At 37.8% G+C, this 19,371-nt stretch overlaps 1 protein-coding gene across 4 annotated transcripts in view; it reads right to left on the reverse strand.

Annotated features, from left to right (window-relative positions):
• The window catches only part of LOC118426920 (ras GTPase-activating protein 3-like), a 22,272-nt gene extending 2,921 nt beyond the window's left edge, over positions 1-19,351 (reverse strand). Inside the window, exons 1-25 of one of the 4 annotated variants that reach the window (XM_035836544.1) lie at positions 19,202-19,350; positions 13,654-13,771; positions 12,608-12,806; positions 12,011-12,087; positions 11,542-11,622; positions 11,258-11,330; positions 11,062-11,135; positions 10,729-10,845; positions 10,222-10,372; positions 8,842-8,993; positions 8,304-8,418; positions 7,946-8,020; positions 7,648-7,771; positions 7,022-7,128; positions 6,741-6,818; positions 6,267-6,350; positions 5,989-6,062; positions 5,675-5,781; positions 5,224-5,289; positions 3,943-4,025; positions 3,555-3,625; positions 3,248-3,337; positions 2,717-2,764; positions 2,268-2,371; positions 1,550-1,561 (exon numbers count right to left, since the gene is read on the reverse strand). In XM_035836544.1, the coding sequence (XP_035692437.1) occupies positions 1,550-1,561; positions 2,268-2,371; positions 2,717-2,764; positions 3,248-3,337; positions 3,555-3,625; positions 3,943-4,025; positions 5,224-5,289; positions 5,675-5,781; positions 5,989-6,062; positions 6,267-6,350; positions 6,741-6,818; positions 7,022-7,128; positions 7,648-7,771; positions 7,946-8,020; positions 8,304-8,418; positions 8,842-8,993; positions 10,222-10,372; positions 10,729-10,845; positions 11,062-11,135; positions 11,258-11,330; positions 11,542-11,622; positions 12,011-12,087; positions 12,608-12,806; positions 13,654-13,771; positions 19,202-19,259 (2,338 nt within the window). In that variant the 5' untranslated portion in view covers positions 19,260-19,350. Of the gene's footprint in view, positions 1-1,549; positions 1,562-2,267; positions 2,372-2,716; positions 2,765-3,247; positions 3,338-3,554; positions 3,626-3,942; positions 4,026-5,223; positions 5,290-5,674; positions 5,782-5,988; positions 6,063-6,266; positions 6,351-6,740; positions 6,819-7,021; positions 7,129-7,647; positions 7,772-7,945; positions 8,021-8,303; positions 8,419-8,841; positions 8,994-10,221; positions 10,373-10,728; positions 10,846-11,061; positions 11,136-11,257; positions 11,331-11,541; positions 11,623-12,010; positions 12,088-12,607; positions 12,807-13,653; positions 13,772-19,201 lie in introns of all 4 variants that reach the window. The other 3 variants (XM_035836547.1, XM_035836545.1, XM_035836548.1) reach the window with 3 other exon arrangements.
• Between the last annotated feature and the right edge of the window lie 20 nt (positions 19,352-19,371).

A 19,371-nucleotide genomic window follows, 5' to 3' on the forward strand; every position in this document is an offset into this window, starting at 1 on the left:
AGTTTGCTATCATGATGCAAGTCATTTGAAAGTCAGCAACATGAAATGTGGACAACATGTGGAGAATACATGGGTCAGTATCAAAAAGGACAAAAGAAAGGCAACAAGAAAGTTAAAATCTCCCTGCATAAGCTTTGGACATTCATTCTTGGCAACACACACTTTGAGTATAAGCAGAAAAAGCAAATAGTAACTGAATCTGGAACTGACAATGGGGAAAGAGCAAAATGAAGTGGATTAACAACTGTTACAGTGCAAGCACACTTATGAAAGATACCACTTACAAATGACACAGAGCATGTTATGAACTTAATAGTTATACCATAAAGATGATGCAAAAAACAAACAAACAGATGTCACATAAAAACCTGTTTTCATCTTATTCATCAAAGACTGGAGTTAATGCAGGGCTCTAGCCAGCGTCCGTTTTTCCGTCAATTGACGGAAATTTGCTGCGTGTGACGGAAAATTTTTTAAACCAATCCGTCAACCTTGACGGACAAAAATTCTTGGTGGAAGCTACAGGCGGCTTGGGGACGCTGTCCACGGGCGGAAAGCCACACACTGTTTGTTTTGCTATTGTTATGATTGTTGATTTAGTGTGTCGGCGCCCTTTCGCATACGATAATCTCATTAAAAACCCGTTTTTCAAGGTCTCAGTTCCGTCTTTCTAACTTGACTTTCGCGGTTTTCGCGACAATGGGAATTGGCTGACGGAAAAAAATTTTGAGCTGGCTAGAGCCCTGAGTTAATGTTTAATTGCAGAGATCTCCAAGTTTACTTACTATACAAGTTGGGAAGGATTCAGTACATGGCACACACCAAACAAACATCACACCACTGATTTGACGGTATGGTTAGACAGAACACAAAGGCACTACACAAGTATTAGTAAACCACACCAATGCAACAGGCAAGTTATAGGTTGACAAGATGTTCTATACAATATAGTGCAACAGCAAATAAAAAGCACTTAGAACCAAATCACCTGTTTTAAGCTTGAAATTGACTGATACCTAAAGCCCCCTTTACAAATCAAGAATTTAGCTCGGCCGAGTTGTCAGCGAGCTCTAAATTATGAGGAGGTATGACCCTGATGCCGACAAAGAAACTCTGCCATTTGTTCGTAGGCATCAGGGTCATGCCTCCTCGTAATCTAGAGCTTGCTGACAACTCGTCCGAGCTAAATTCTTGATTTGTAAAGGGGGGATTAAAGAAGACATTTAATGCTAGTTGAAGGGCACTAACAATAGACTGTAATGTTGGTGCATTTTACCATGCTATGTATTTCAGTATGTATTAGTATGGAGTTAAGATGAAACTCAGTTTTAGACAATTTTTATTATGAGTCTTTTTTGATATGCTTTGGCAACTTCTAGGCATTACTATACATTTACAGAGACATACATGAGACTGTTAGTCTAATAAGAGTCAAATCAAACAGAAGTTGACTAAAGAGAGATTTTGTAGTGTACTGCAGCAGTGGTTAGTACACCTAGTACAGGGTAGGGGTCACAGCATGCCAAAATCAAACTCAACTGCCTCCTACCATAGAGGTACACTGTACCGCCCAGCCGAGGAGCAAGAGGCCAAGAGGGAGGAAAGAACATCATAGATTATAAGCTGCAGCCTTTCATTCAAGTGTACAGAATAGATCATGAGTCGACAATGGTCACATCTAATTTTGAACACATGTATGTGTACTAAAGTCCAGTTACTGTAAGTTTGACTCAAACCAATCTACAACAGTCTGTACTATCATAAAACTTGTCATAGAAAAGAAATACAAACAAGTCATGTATCATAATGACTATCTTTAAGTTGTATTGTACTTTCAACTAGTTGAAATAAAGGCTTAGAGTTACGTATATTTTACAAAGTTAACATAACTAGTGTCTTCTTAATAAAAGGTGACCAGTCATTGGCTATTAACAGCAGCACTGGCTTTGAGCTCATTGCCTAGACTCTACAGAAAAATGAGGGACTGCCAAAGTATGGTGCCATATAGAAACAAGCCTCACTCCTTTCAAAACACTCTTGGTGCATTACTCTTTTACTGTCACTGGCATCATGGTTTCACACTGAATTCTCTTCATTTCCATCACTGTTCAATAATATCAATACAAAACGTAAATCAGTCATCATTTTCCTGTGATCACAAAAGGTCATTTACCATCATTTTCAGGATTGTACATGTTTAAGGTTTTGCAATGAAAACGTCATAAATAGATATAGGAATCTTAAAAAGTGAAACTGAGTCTGCCTACCTTCCAATTTCTCCAAGCGGTCCCTGTGTGTAAGAAAGAAGGAGTGTATCCTCTCCATTTCCCTGTCTGAGTCAATGTCCAACTTGATATCTGTAGGTACACCCCTGCAAAATGAAGGATTAAAAGATGATATTAAGATAGATTAGACAACACCCATTGAAATTCACTGTTATTTTAAACTTAGAAACAGTAATGCTGAACAGAAATAATATTAAAACAGAGTCTCTGCAAAGATTGTGCACCTACTGTATAAAGCTTGCTATACACATTCATAGAACGTACACTGGGATCCTGTTCATAACAGGATTCATGAAGCAGTATTTTCTCAATAAAGTCCTTGCTTTCTGTGTAGCTTTTGTATTAACATGTATCATATGAGGATGAGTGAGTGAGTGAGATTGTATTAACAAATTGTGCGAAAAACTGGCAAAATGGTCAATGATACCTACCCAGTAACAGGGGTGCAGCCTGTTGCATTTTCGTTTCCTTCTTTGCAGCTGTTTTGAGAAACAACATGTCTTACATGTGAGTATTAGAATATACAATACCAGTCCTGTAAAAATGGAGATAATTCAATCATCAAGCTTAATTTATAAGTTTTCATGTCTTCAAGACGGGTACTTTTGTAACCTGTGTTTTACCTAGACTTCAACATAACTGTGATGAGATGGGACGGGGTCACTGATAAAGACTTAGTTTGGCCCGCTAGTGACCTAGATAGACTGGAGATAGAGACCAGAGCTTCACTCGAGGGTTGTGAGAGCCAGGGGAAGGTCTAGCCCTGAGTCACTAGTACTGGATTTAGTAGGATTTCATGGATTAAAGAAGTTCAAGAGTACACTTCAGTCTCGCGCCTCCTGACAATAACATTTAATATACTGTTACAGTAGCAGATAAGCAATATCAAAAATCAACCAGTAATAGCTATAAAGAAGATGCTAGGAGTACGTTGTATCATTGAAGCAGTAGACAACACCTACCATAACCAGTGACAGTTGACATAGGCAGCAGGATGGTAGGTCTTCAACCTTTTTTTGTTACACTGGCTCACTTTGTTCAAAATGTCAATCCTGTTGAATGAAATAACAATGTTCGTTTAGTTTTAGGATACTGAGAAGCTTCTCTTCCACTGGTCATGAACAGAAGAAACCAAATACAAACTTAGGAAAGCTCTTGTTTCATCTACAAAATTTAATGAAGTACATGTACAGTGAATCACAGCCTATGACTGCATAAAAACTTAAAGTAGCAAAGAAGATGTCTATGGAATCAAAATGGTCTGTGTACCATTCTTTGGCTTCTACACAGTTGTTTGCCTGGATGTACAAGGCTCGCTGGGGTTGCACTACCTGGAACATCTGCAAAGTAAAATACATAATTCAAATTATGCCTGCAGTGACTTCAATTCCTTTTCTATGCAGGATAGAATATTAGATGACGTAAATCAGACCAAAATTTCTAATCCTACAAACAAACTTTCCAACAAAACAACTATCCCAACTAGAACATTCACTGACTTGGTCTTTCATCTTTATTTGTGATATCAACAATCAACAGAGCAGATATCATAAATTGTATCATGATGTGTACATTTATATAATAGTATGTGCATAATATATGTCATATCATACAGTATTTAAAGGCTACTCAATCAATTGATCATTATGATTCCTACATTTTTCATCTTGAAGGACTCTTCTTGTAAGCTTTCTACTGCAAGGATGTCTTCCACAGGAATCTTACAGAGAGGAGGCTCCCCTGGTAAAAAAAATGAAACAAGTCAAACCTTCTTCGGCACAGTTTGGGCTTTTAAAGCAATGGTTAGTGTGTTGGTTTTCAGTTAGAAGTGGAGGCTGTGAAGGGGAGAGTTTGTATACTGAACATGCAGGTGATAACACATGACCTGTTCAGTGTGCAAGTTACACATGTCAGTCATACAACATCCATGGACCAAGTTACGTGTACATTATTAGGTTGTCAGTGAGCTTTTCCTATAAACACCAGTGTACAGGAAACAAGTAATTTGTGAAAAAACACCGGGAACTACAGAAGTCTAATCAAATCAAAGCATGTTTCACATTTTGTTTCTGAATATACAGAATGTCAAAGAGCATGCATCTCACCTTCCTTTTGTTTTAATCTTAGTTTGTATACTAGACATCTAATCATAGTTTTAAAATTCCCAGTGCCTTCCCAACTTTGGATTTACCAATGTTTAGTAGGGTGAAGAACAACATTTAACTTCTGACCCAAAGACTGTTGACAGCATGCACATTCCTGTGGAGTTAATCTGAGGTTAGGTATCATGGTAGAGATTGCAACCTAGCAGTAGAGATCATGATTGAAGCCTGTCTTTTCAAGGAATATCCTTAACTTAAGGCTTAACTTTTATAGACTCCAATCGAGATCTATACTGTCAGAATTTAAGATCTGTGAGATTGCAATCTCTACCCTGACATTAGGTGAGTTCTACCACGTGAGGTGAGAAAATCTCTGACACCATGCAGATTCCTGTGGAGTTTAACATTGGGGTTAGGATGGGTGAGCTATCATTACATGAGGCTCACTTTAGATACGGTGATGTGGGGTGTGACGGACGTGTTAGCTTGGTTACACCAATTCACTCAGTTGTTCTTGGATACATTTAAATATACAAATAAGACCTAAGACACTTTAGGTACAGAAAACAGACTTTCCAAACATATTTTTAAAAAACAGGCCTAGGATCACTGACAGTTGATAGTTCTACAGCAAAAGTGAAACTTCTTTTTTTTTCTGCTTTCTACTTTGTATATTTTGAGATATAGCCAAAAAGTTATCCAAAAAAGGAGCATTTATGTAAAAGTATAGATTTGTTGCCCATAAATTAAGCAAACTGGTCCAATAACAGTTAAGTGAATTGGTGTAGCATTAGGGGCTTGTTGGACATGAAGGGTGCTACAGTTCGGTCCCATACCCAGCAGGATTCTAGTGCAGCCTGTTCGTCTCAGGCGATAAGCTGTGCCCAGATTTCTCTCCAGCTCTGAAAAGGAAATTAACTAGTAGCAAAATCAAAGGATAGGAGGACAGCAAGAAATAAAGTAACTCATAACAGCATATAGCGCAAAAGGTTCAAACAAAAGGTGAAATAAAAAACTTTTTAACATACACATTGACAACATAATATAGATACTGTGCTTTTATTGGCAGCAAATAGCAACTAACAGAAAACATAACATACCCATACAACTATGTGAACAGCTGTTGTTTTAGAAAATTTCAAACAAATTGAATAATACATGTATAAATCACCCAAATCTATCCATTTATTGGAACATTCATCTTGTCAACTTAACATTTGGAAGCCATTGTCTGCTAAACAGATAGATGGATAAATTCCCGAAGCATGAAACAAAGCGCACACACACCTTTTGACTTGGCGTAAGTGAGGTCCTTATTGGTAAGACAGAACCATCTTCTCTTGAAGTTCTTCAGCCCAAACCTCGTCCTACCCTGTGCTCTCTTGATCATCAAGCTGTCAACAATATCACAACTTAAGTTAAAAGTCTTTGCAAAACTGATACTTGTTGCTATCTCCTACACATATTATGAGAAGCTGTTTAAATTAGCATGTAAAAACTTAACTCAGGCTATTAACTAACATCCATAAGTTAAAATAATTAGTTGAAATCTTAAGAGTTCTGTCATTAGTTATAGATCATGTACTCCAAACAATTCTTACCTTTCCTTTAAGACAACAGGTGTGTCTATACTTCTTGAGTGTGGCCGGCCAGTGGAGGAAATTACATCAAGGAACTGGAAAAGACGATTTGTATTTGTATTGTATTCATTGACAATGAAAACTGTGTTAAAAGCAAAGAAGTCAATTTGCAACTTAGCGATAATGCAGATTGTCATGCTTTATTTCGAATTTTATACCTTTGTCAAAAAAGGACATAAGTCAAACTCCTACGAGTTTTGAACAAAGGATTGTAGAAATCTAATTTGTTCATGACTTACTGTTTTGACTGCATCTGAGTATTCCTTCTTAGCAAAGCAATCGTAGATATTGGACATGTAGGCCTCCTTCAGACCGGGGCTTACCTAGGAAACAAATCAATTCAGATTCACGAGAATTCCAAACATTCTATAACATTTCGATGTGCTTCATGTGTTCTTCTTTATGTGGTTGCATTACGAAGACATGAACAATAGCAATAATGAGCAAATTCCATCTTGTTGCTGTAATTACAACTTATACAAGTGAAAATATTGTTTAACCATAACCAATGCACTGGATGTCAAAGTCAAAAGAAAGAAAAAGCAATGCATACATGAAAAAATACCTACAGGCATCTTTTTGTACATTTATTTCACAGAATAATGCCTCTTAGTCTTATTGTCTTAACCATCAGACAAGGTAACAGTCCAGACAAACATGTCACCTGAGAAATATCTTGAAGTAAATTAGTTCATATCTACTTCTTTACTTACAGAGGAAGAGTTGGCCAGGTTTCCCAGGCTCTGGATTGTCTTGGAAATCAGTGTCAGTGTTCTGGCGGTGGTGGGGTCCTAAACAACAACAAACAGTCAAAATTATAAAATGCAAGCTTTATAAATATATAAATAATCATATAACCAAAGAAAATAAAGAAAATTTACTACTATTTGATTCACAACTTCAAACTTCAAAGAAGTTGATTCAAAATTCAACTTCTTTTTGAAGAATGGCACAGTTTTATTATCAAAACTATATTATGAATGGGAAGACTTACTGGGTGTTCTTCCCGTAGCTGGAACAACCTTGGCCCCAGGATGGCAGGAGCGAAAAGTCTCAGAAACACAAACCCGCTGACTGCCGTGTATCGTACATCATTCACATCTGTGCAAAAAGGTTGAGTGGAGATTAGGTATGCTTGTATATTGTACAATGTATATGTATTTCATAGCCTCTAAACCTGCCTGAGACACATAAGTTTTGTACTTGATGCTGGTAGCATAGCACACAAGCTTAAGGTGGCTTACATTTTGCCAGTCAAATAGTATTTATTTCTGATCATTTCTGACTTAAAACCTGTACAGCTCTACATAAGGACCACCTGGCTAATGTACCAACTTTTGGGCCATTGGGGCCCCCCTCTGATTTTTTCCATTGACACAAGCATTTAATCTATAGTGCAATGTACCTGTTCACATGGACCAGATTTTATTTGTCCCAAGTGGTCTTTTTGGGCAGGTTTGGAATCTGTAGTGACTACATGTCCACAAGGACCAGATTTCATTTACCCAGAGTGGTCTTTGTGGGCAAGTTTGGAATCTATAGTGACTACCTGTCCACATGGACCAGATTTTATTTGTCCCAAATGTGTTTTTTTTTCAGGTTTGACAAGAGACCTTTTACCTGGGAAGTGGCGAATAGCCGACTCCTTCAAAGTGAAGAAGACTTCAGACATGATGGTAGGGCACAGTCGCGCAGATTCTGTGATCGATTTGAACATTCTCTCAACGTATACTCTCAGGTTTTCCTGCAAACAAATGCAAAGAAAAGCTTAACTAACTTTGAGACCAAAACCTCTCTTTTATAGTTTTTTGTAAAAGCAGAAATCACAAGTTTGTGTTGACACAGCAATTAAACTTCTCTAAAACCACAAAAATAAAGACAGTTGTTTTAAAAGATAACATATTGCTGGAAAAGTTACCAAGTTGATCTGAAGATTTTCCCCTTCCTTGACTCTAGTGGCATCTATTTCACATGGCTTGTGGTCTTCACACACCTGCAGTTAAGAAAACATTAATTAAATATACTTGTTGAATATCACCTTATAAGACTTCACACACTAAAAACCCCCTGTATCTTGTTCATGTGTAGATGACCAATCTATTTGGAAAGGCTATCACAATGCTTACACATGCATAAAAAAAAGCAAGAAAGCAGCTCAAGAAAGGAAAGCCATAATTGTATGTCTCATGACCACAGAATCCAGGTGCTTAAAATGCCATTCTTCTTTCCTTTATTTCTTAAGAATGAACGGCATAGGCAAAGAACTCTAGGCTTACATCATCAATGTGTTTTTTGATAGTGAGGTGAAGGTAGTGCATCCCTGTTAGCTTCATGACTTCATCTACACACTTGGTCAGCAGCGAGTTCCCTCGGAACAGGGTGTTGGGATCCCTGTCGACAGTAAGAAATCTTTCATTTTGCAACAATTAAAACATAAATGGCTTAGAGTAATGTATTTCAACATAGCTAAAACAAACTTAGCAGCCCTAGTATGTACAGAATAAAATCTATGACTTTGTATTTTGTATTTATTTACGGTTGACAAGTACACATACATTGAATAGAGAATTGCTCATTGATCACTTTTTGTTTGTTGCCAATATGGATCTGCAGCAGTATGCAGTACTACAAAAGTCCAACAGGAGGCTCTACTGCACAAGAACAAAAGTTTTTTGGGCAAAGCCCAACTCTATAGGCTACAAAAAATCATCAAACTATTCGTAATTTTTTTTTAGCTATACTATGTCTACCAAACTATTACTATTAGGGTATCAAAACAAAACCAGTTTGACTGGGACGGAATTAAAAACCTACGTCATCTTAGCAACTTCCCGGTCAGCAAGGGCCGAGATGAGAGGCAGTAGGGTGCCATGATGCAGGAATAGTCTGACCAACGGTCTGGCAGCATCCTCCAACTTATCCTTCATCACTTCTCCATAGATGTTAACTGCACTGGAGGACAAGGGCTACACCAAACAATGGTAAACAATGTTATATAACAAACAAGATTTTAAACAGGGTTTGATTGGAATACTTTTTAGCACTCAGTAACTGTAGTAAAACTTAAGGAGGCTAAGGGTAAGGATGAAGTCATCAGGTGCCAGAAATAATTTTTACGGAAAATATCATATCCTGTTTGATCACACTGAAATATACATAATTCGCAATAGAGAAGCACCTGACCACCTGTGAGAATATTACACCATATCTACCATAACAGCTGAGCAAGCCATCCAGATTAAATAATGGCATTGACTTGACTTAAACAGCCCTACTTCTTACTTATTTGATTAAAAAAAGGTTAGCAAGTTCTTACAAAGCAATAACCATTGGTACTGATATCTGTTTTTAGTCACTGTAACTTAATTGAACAAGTACAAGACAACATCAACAACCAATGTTACCATAATGATTACAAGACTAAGGTCTCGATGCTTTTTTAAGTCTTCAAAATTTGGCGACCATAGCATTATCCCTCTTACCAAGAGTACTATCCTAATTAGTTTACTGGGGCTACCATACACTCCTCTAACCAACAGGTAGGGGACAGTATGGGAGCCGAGGTTACATCAACTAGGATGGTACCCAGACTATGATCCCTCAACCATTTACCCACAAACATGAGACAACTGTACAAGCCACCTTTACGAGCACATTGACCACACACCGGCACCAGAAACACCCAGATAACTTCTAACTTACCGTGGCTGTCTCACTCCTGTACCAACTTGGAAGAGACGGGACAACAACAATATCACAACAGGCAACAATGTCAAGTTAGGCAAAACTGTTGAGCAATGGATGTACTGTATGGGAGTTTAAAGCATTTTCATTTGATGATTCAAGTTAATTGATATGATTAGTGATACATGCAAACAGACATGGTTAGTGCTATGGTCATGACAGGATGTGCAACGGTCAGTGTTTACAAGACTTACAACACGGCTATACGTTCACATGTCTAACATATATTTCTAGCCATATTTCAGGAATTTATTTACAAGTATGTGTGATGCAAGCAGTTAGAAACATTCTTCAAAAAGTAAGTTCTGTTAAGCACATGGATTTTAATTCACATGCAAATGACGACTGTATGCAAGAAATACACTTATATCGAGAGTTAAAAGTACCCCATGCTGCACTTGCACAGTTAATACTATAACGGTTCGGTAGAGAACTCTGCAGTCTACTTACATCTACATCTGGAGATTTTAGCAGCAGGTTGCAGAGAGAGTCGTAGTAGTGGGAAGGGAAGATGTGGTCCTCTGTGTAGTTGATGTTGAGCCGAAGAGAACCCTGGCACGGCTTGCTTGGTCGGGTGCTGTCTCGGGGCTGGAGCAGGTACCTAACAAACAAACAAATAAACAAACAAACAATAAGCACCTTAATAGAAATGATTGAAAATACAGGGATCATAACTTAGAGCAATGTATCCAAATTTCATTGCAAAAACTCATGTTTCTCTTTCTTTTAGAAAAGAAAGAAAAATCTTTACAAAATCTAATCAAGTGCAAATTACAAATAATCTGGAACATTTTTTCTAATGTTATTCCATGTATTTTTTCATCTCTGATTTGTTTCGAATAAATTTTCTTCAAATATCATCATTACAGCTCTAATAATTTGAGAAGGAAAAATTAAATGCTTTCATGCTGTTGTACTTTTACTCTTCTTCTTGAAGTTCTGAAAACCTGCACTCACCATGCCTTGTGCAGCTTCTGTGGCCTGGTCATGTCCAAAGTACTTAAAGGAATCTTAACTTCGCCAAGGAATACATCTGCAAACTTGTAGTAGTTGCTGGAGTGCCAAAGGCTAACCCTGTACATGGTACAAGAAACACAAGAAGTATTAGATACATACACAGACAAGTAATCCTACAAGCTAAGTTTGCTACTGGCAAGAGTTCAGTAAGGCACACAAGAACATTGAAATGCATTGTAGACGTGTATGATAAGAATACTATTATTGCAGTACATGGTCTGGCAGCTAGGTGGCATTGTTTACATTGCAAACTTTCTTGTTGAGAGAACAAACCTGAGTTCTGTCTTGTCTATGTCTTCATCCACTATGCTGAATCTGTTGTCCGGACTTGGACTTGGTCGGTTAAGCTATAAGGGTGTGTAAAAAACATCAATAGTCAAATCATGTACAAATATCATTTGTGCAACTAAATATGTCTGAAGAAAAGAAGAAAACTCAAGATTTTGAACAGAATTCAACAGCAACCAACCTCAAAATAAAAAGTTTCATCAAAGTGAGGGTCTGTTGTCTTCTTTCGTACTTTGGTCTTCTTGTTTTCTGTTCTGTAAAGGATAAAAAATCAACTGCAATCAATCCAATTCTACATGAAACCTTCGAACCAAAATGTCATCAAACCAAGTAACATTAACATTGTAGACTCACTAAAGCCTATAGCGCAATAAATCATTTAAGTGAGATAGATATGCAAAACTCATTATACACATTTGACCACAAGATTGAACTTTTAAGAAAATCATATGAGAATCTTCTCACCTATTTGGTGTACAGAATGTAACATTTGCATAGGGATCGCAACAGCCATTGATGATGGCCAGGCCACTACATTCTAAAACTCTGCAACAAGAATAAATGTAGTTTGATTAGTATTCACACCTATTCAAATATTTGTCAAATTCATACAACAAACTTCACAAGACAGACGACTAGACTAGACTGTCACAGTATAATTCTATTCATCTTATTAAGTTCAATTAAGATACAGCAACAGTCTTTGTTGATTTGGCAACACTTTCTGAAACATTTCACTACTAAGCAACCTCAACCCAACAACAATATACAGCGGTTGAGAGGAAACATTTTTACTTGTATCTCAGCTTGTTGGCAATTGACTACTTTCCCTTTGTACCAAAATTGTTTTACGCTCTTGTCAATGTATGTGAAAAGACCACGCTCTAAATTTGTCATTTTTATCAGTATCAAAGATGCTAAGTTTAAAATTCACCTTGCTGAGACTTTGAAGACAGTTTTCCCCGCATCTTCCATAGTCTCTGTCAACTTGACTTCCACATGAACTTGTCCCTGTAGATAGAAATGTGCAGGAAAGAGCTGAAACTCTCTTTTGTGGACCTCTACTTATTGAATTCAACTTAAAAGTTAAAGATACATGTAGTGTAATAGCATCCATTCTAAAATACACACTGTAAACAAACAATGCAAAAATATCTAACAGAGTGGAAAGCAGAATTAAACAAGTATACTTCAGGGCTTCTTATCAATATAAGAGGGGAGCAAGGCTGCAACTGACCCTGCCTCCCTTAGTACCCTGGGGAGCAGATCCTCTGAAAAGCTATAATTCAGATAGACCATGGATGCCACTAGGTCCAATGTGGCCAAAGTCTTTGACTGGACTTGTCTAACAGTAATTTTGCCCCTCATGATCTGGAAGTCTTAGAATGACCCATGTCAACTTCAAATTCTCAAAATCTTCAATCTCTGGAAAGGGAGCTCGAGGTTCATCCCCTGATTGACAGCTACACTCACTCACTATTCTCCTATTTTCATAGGAAGAAAATGTGAGTAGCAAAGGCAACAATCTGACCTGTACTTCCGAGTCCTGGTCCACATGTGTGAGAGAGAACCAGTGGTCCTTGCCATGGTATCTGTTCAGTTCCTCCTTCCTGATGCAAGCCTTGCCCAAGCAACTGTCTCTTTTCAAGAGGTCTTTTTCATACAGGTAGAATGACAACACACGGAACGGTCTGGGGACCTCAAACTGGAACTCCTCTCCAAAGAAGGCACTGAAGATACAATGTAGAATACATCCATTGTTAATTGTGAACATATTTGTACAATTTGTGTTGATAATAAACTTCTGTTGAAATGGATAAGGATATGATCAAGGTGGACTCTCATAATCATATGTGGTATTATTCATATTCAAAATTAGACAAAAAAAGAATAAATTGTTACACTTTCATCAAGCATGAAATACTATTTCAAATCACCAGTGCACTACAGTAGCTTGTGCAATGTTATGGAACATTAAAATCAATTAGGCAAGGTTGATTTAATTATTGCAATATATTCTGCATTAAATATCTTCAGCTCTTTTCTACTTGGTAGATGGTATATATACATATATATATATATATATATCAGGGCTCTAGCCAGCGTCCGTTTTTCCGTCAATTGACGGAAATGTGCTGCGTCTGACGGAAAAATTTTAAAACCAATCCGTCAACCTTGACGGACAAAAATCCTTGGTGGAAGCTACAGGCGGCTTGGGGACGCTGTCCACGGCCGTAAAAGCCACACACTGTTTGTTTTGCTATTGTTATGATTGTTGACAATGTGTGTCGGTGCCCTTTCGCATACGATAATCTCATTAAAACCCGTTTTTCAAGGTCTCAGTTCAGTCCTTCTAATTAATTTTCGCGGTTTTCGCGACGATTGTAATTGGCTGACGGAAAAAAATTTCGAGCTGGCTAAAGCCCTGATATATATATATATATATATATATAATCTAAGTTCTGAAGTACTATACTGGTGAATAATGTTTCTTTTGTGAATGGTCTTCTGGAAGTATCTTTTTTCTCACCACAACATACTGTTAACATCATTTATATAAGTTGAAATATGTCCTACCTCTGTGCCCTTTCCACAGTTTTTGTTCTGACCACCTCTTCCTGGTCGAGGCTGACAGTACAGAAGGTGTCCCTGGTCCCCACTGGGCCTGTGTTGGCACCAAAGTTCTTTCCTTCCCCTAAAAAAACACATGAAGAGAAATACATCAGGCAACAGGTGGATTTCTGTCTGGATTTTTGTCCATACAGGCAATGGCATCCTAGCATCCTGTCAGCCAACCCACTCACCCCTTTCCTTTCCAACATGGAAAATGCTCTAGATGCCTTTACATGTACATGCTTTTTGTGGCACACTTCATCATAGCAGGACCTTTTGTTAATCATTGATTAAAACCATTGATTAAAATCACTTTATATATATAAAACAACAAAATTTTGTTTGACTTTCAAACATGATAAATTTTGACAAATGTCAGTCTTTTCAATTGAAAGCTTTACATGAAGTAATCTCACATAGATTATGGTAACCCTCAAACTCAAAGAGACTTCTATCAGAATAAAATGATACTGCAGGAAACTGCACAACAATTGTTGCAACAAAGCACAAGATCAAGGACTTTTAAGTTGTTAAGTAAAGTTGACTCTCCCCCTTCTTTACACACATCATCATAAGTAACTACTGATCTGTCACCATTGTATGGTAATCTACTCCAATCAACCGACAAAGATGACAACACCAAAATAATCAATTGGTATTGAATTGTTGTTTGTATAGCACTGGCAATTCAATACACATGTCAAGCAAATAGACCATAAACTTGTCAGCTATATGTTCTGAAGTACTATGAACAATGTTTCTATTGTGCATTTTCTTCTGGGATCTGGATGTATGTTCTTCTTACCATGCCAAGATGGTAAGTTACTAAGTGTGTCAAAGGTAGACATGCAAAAAACATATTAATATGTGATTGCTCCTGTGTTGGTTAGGTTCTACTACACACAACAAACCTGGAATCCAAGGTCATCTATCGTGTAAAGCACACTTCAGATCTAATCGAGATATATCTACTAGTATATCACTCATTACAAGCCTTGATTGTGATGATTACTGGTGTAAGAAATATTTATGATAACAACATGGTTCAAAATACTTTTTCCTCCATGCATGGTTTTACTAGTACACAGGTCAACTTGGGTGAGGTCCAAAATTACGAAGTATGGTAACATTGACAATTTTATAAACATAAAATGCATACACATTGGTGAAACAATGTCTGGTTGTCTAAGGAGGCTAGTCAAACACGATTGCACTGTCTTAATCTACACTACCCAATATTTTTACAGTACGACGTATATGCAAATCAGGACACAAAAATTACAGCATTTGGGGCATTTCAAACACTGTCAAATTCATAGTCTTTAACAGCCTTAAGAACGAGGTTATTCATGCATATGCTATGTATCCTTAACTGGCATAAGTCATGTCTTTGAAAGTGAACTGCGATTAGATTCCAGGGTCTCCAAAGTACTACCCAAACATTCAGTCCAATGTCCAAAACCAATTACAAAGTTTTATCAAATATTTTGAATACAATGGTTGTCTGGTATATACTCCAGACCCCCAACTTGGCAAGACTAATAAGGTATACTAAATGTGCTTGCTATCAAGAAACTGTGATACAATTGTAATTTGTGACCAATTACTACAAACTAGAACACAAGTGTAGAAGGGCAGATAGCCATCTTGCTGTGTCCTACATTTATTGGGCACACTTTTCATGGTTCCCTCGCCTGGCATAATTCACAACAAAGTACTTGTGACAAGTCCTGCTGTGTTAAGGCTGGTGTCACCTCTATAGTGTAGCCTGCCACCTGCGTAGCAACAACCTAAAGCGGATGTCAACCCTAAGGCATCTTGGCAGACCACAACCCACAAAAGACAAACACTTCCCCAAAGGAAAAATCACCTGCTTTGAAGTGGAATGGAACTGTTCAAATCAGGAAATCAGACCCACATAGCCACAGACCATTAGTGACCCTTTACATACAAGTTCAAGATGTTTTGACAAGACCATGGTAACATCACGGGCAGTTTAAAATAGCTTTCTGCTTGCTTTAAATACTACTACAATTCACAACACTGACTGTCAAGAAACGGTGTGCTGGTGACTTCATCTGAAACAGGCATGACTGGAAAACAAACAAGCCAAATGTCAGTTGTCACAGTAGGTTTACAGTGTAAGAGACCATACAAGAATGTAGGACAAGGGGGGAAGAGGCATTTCAAGCACATGGGATGGTTCTAAACTTTAAAAAAATAATTCTGAATTAAGCATAATAGCTCCTTTTTTGTAATGCATGAAAAGGTTTCCCTCGAAAAAGACAGTGATAAAACATGTTTAGCCCACTGCTGAAATGGGTACTGTGCTTGCCTTCAACTGGTATAATAACAAAACTTGCATTTTTGACAACTGGAATTTCAAATAATTCCATAATTCATTTTTCAGGACCAATACTTACTAGTATCAAATTGCATGAAATTGGCTTATCATTGAGGTACATATGTATGGTTTAAGCAACATCCTCTTTTAATTCTTAGCTTAGTCTTTTTGCAAAAGTTCCTGCTAGTCATCCAGCAGAGCTGTAGTGTAAATATCGCATCATGAAAATATATGACCTTAAAATGATACAAGCTATCATACAACATATCATGTAACTGAGACATAGGAGCATCCTTTCTCCATGATCATCTCAGCTTCTAATAATATCTTAATATATGTTATAAAGAGAATATGATGCCTTGGATGCCTTACACTGCAAATGCTATCAAAGAGTCTGTTTATGCCATGCTGTCCTGACCTATTGACATGGGGTTGCCCCATTCAAGGCCAGTCTGACACCTACACCCCTAGCCAGTTGTTGCTAGGGTGGTGCTCTTTTCACCATTTAAGTGAAAGATGACCTGTGTCACAGCGTGTACCACAGTGGTTCTATATTGGAGATAACACAACTCTGTACAGTACTGTATCAAACTAGGAGATGAAAACCAAAACGAACCAACTGTTCAAAGCACGCATTCATCATCTTGTGCGATTATTACTGAGCATAAATTCAGTCAGCCATTTGCTATAATAATGTTTCCAAGTATATTCCTGCCAAAGGAAGAAGGTTATGTTTTTGGCTGTAAGATTCTTTGTGAAGCCATTACTTAAAACAGTTGTCAACAGATATTCAGTTTGTTAGTACATATAGGTCTTGGTCAAAGGGATTAGAATTTAGATAATCCTCCCATGTGTACTGTTACTTTCACTAGTTTCAGCTAAACAAAATTCATGGACCCAGTTTTCATAAACAGTGTTATGTCACCACCACTATGACATCACTGTGACCCCTAAGAGAGTCCCAGGCTCAGAGCACCCAAGTGGTAGCATGTCACCCTTTGCTCCAGGCGGCTTTATATGTACATAGCCTTCCCACCCTGGAGTAACTCTAGCCAACCTAGATATGTGCGGCCAGGAAGTACAACAGCCTGGACAGGACTTATCAATTTATAACATCCCAGAAATGTGCCCAGTAGTGACTGCTGGCACCTGTTTTGTCCAGCTGGCTTTCCGACTCACTCCATTAAGATTGTTGCGCACATTCATGACTCAACACTGAATGCTGCCTGCCAAAGTTACACATGCACCTTGGCATGCTCAATTACTACTGTAATGGTACCAATTTGGAAGCATGGAATGTGCCTAACCGTATCCCAGCTGAGGGATCCTTTTGGAATAGACGTCCCTTTATTGTGGGGTAAGGCAACAGGCCTAGGGTCATCCGGGAAAAGGCTTTAAAGTCAAAGCAATATGTAAACAGTTGTACAAGAATGCATTTGACCAACAGAATTATTTATTGCTTTGTTGCATGCTATACAATATCAATATTTCAGTTCAGCCCGGCTTAGGGACTTGCAACTTACAAATGCAAACTGGACTAAGCTTCAATTCTTACCACTTAAGATGGTGCAGTGGGGCTTGATTTGTGTGCATTTTGTCATGTGGCATTTTGAACAACTTTATGAAGTACATGTGTAATGGCCCCATCTGTTTTGAGATTACTACCAGTGCAATCCAGTTCCATGTGCCATGTGCAAATAATTACAGCATCATGTACTAAACATGTGTAGTTATTTGGCAAACCAATTGACAAAAGTAAATCACATTTCTATCAAACTATTTGTGAATCAAATAACACTAGTTGTTGTTGAGTTGCGAGTGGGTATATACTAGTAAGTTCAAGTGCATATGTCAGCTCAAGAGCAATCATTATATATACAATCACGTCCCATTAGAGTGGGAGCTAATGTTTAAACTGCAAATCTTTAAAAACATTTTCATCAGTTTTTCAATTTTTGGGTCTGTCCCAACAAGCAAATTCCATCCCTAGGCAGGTCCTGGAAACAGCCATGATTATGTACATGTATACGGAACATTTTGCTCATTCAGTTACCTACTAGTACTAGTAGACAAAAACTAAGCATATCCCTGTACTTAAGTTTTACATCATTTATCACTTTGAAGCTGACAATATCACTATAAAAAAAGAAAAAAAAACTACACACAAATTCAAACTGTTTTCTTTTTGATTAGTAGTCAGACTGGACATTTTCATTTTTTTCAAGTATACAAATTCTAGTTCTACCCTGCCTATGCAATCTCTATAGCCTGTGTCTATGAAAATCAAACAAATTCTCATGATGAAACAGATAATATAAATTATAATTGCATTTTGTCTGTTTGGTTTACAGTATTTTCAACACTTGCCTCTTCCACTATGTACATTGTCAGAGTTTGTAAGAGGAGAATTTAAAAAGGCTTTTAAATAGGCAGCACAGAAAGCTTGTCAACATGATTTGTGAATGATGTATGACACACACACGTTTGGTTTGTCATGTGTCTGTCACCTTTCCCTCCCCCACCCGTGCGCCTTATCAATAGCAGCCATTTTGTCAAACAATATGATAAATATCTCCTTCACAATCAAACAGTTGTAACGTCTGGAACACAACAAAGTCTAAGATAACTAGTCAAAAGTATGCAAAGGGTTTAAAAAAACGATAATCCAGTCAGAAACAAAAGGCCTTCATTCGCATTAAAGGTTTCAATGGCAAAGTTTGCGAACACTACCGACAAACTGTCAATATTTGTCTGTTTTGGGCACACATATTACTTTACTCTATCGCCGTATGTCGAATGGCGGACTTCCAGACGATATATCACCAAATCTTGAGAGGGTAAATACGTGACACAAGCTACGCAGTTTCTTCGTATGTTTCTCACAGAACGCAGAGTTAGGTGAGGAAGATCGCAGTGAAGAAAGTTCGAGAAATATAACGGTACACAGACAGGTTTAGCTAGCGGCGCCCGAGGGTTTGGACTCTAACGTTACGGCGCGATACGAAAATTTGTCCACAGAGTGAGTCAGACGACATATCGCACCCGAGTTTTCCATCGTTTTCTCCAACATCACATCACTAACACTTCAGTATGACATCAGATATAGCTACATATACATATTTCTGACGTGCAGGAGACAAATTTGACGGAAAATACTGAGGTACTAACCGATTTTAACCCGTAAAGTTTCCACAACTCGCACCTCCCCCTCACCGAGGCCCGCCATGTTATCCTTCGTGTCACGTGACTAACAACCATACCGCATACGTATCAGATCATCTCATTGGTCAGAAATTTCTGCTGAATTTCTCAACTTATCGTTGATTGGTTTGATTAAT

Source organism: Branchiostoma floridae, chromosome 12 (assembly GCF_000003815.2).
Source record: "Branchiostoma floridae strain S238N-H82 chromosome 12, Bfl_VNyyK, whole genome shotgun sequence".
In the NCBI taxonomy this organism is placed as follows: Eukaryota; Metazoa; Chordata; class Leptocardii; order Amphioxiformes; family Branchiostomatidae; genus Branchiostoma; species Branchiostoma floridae.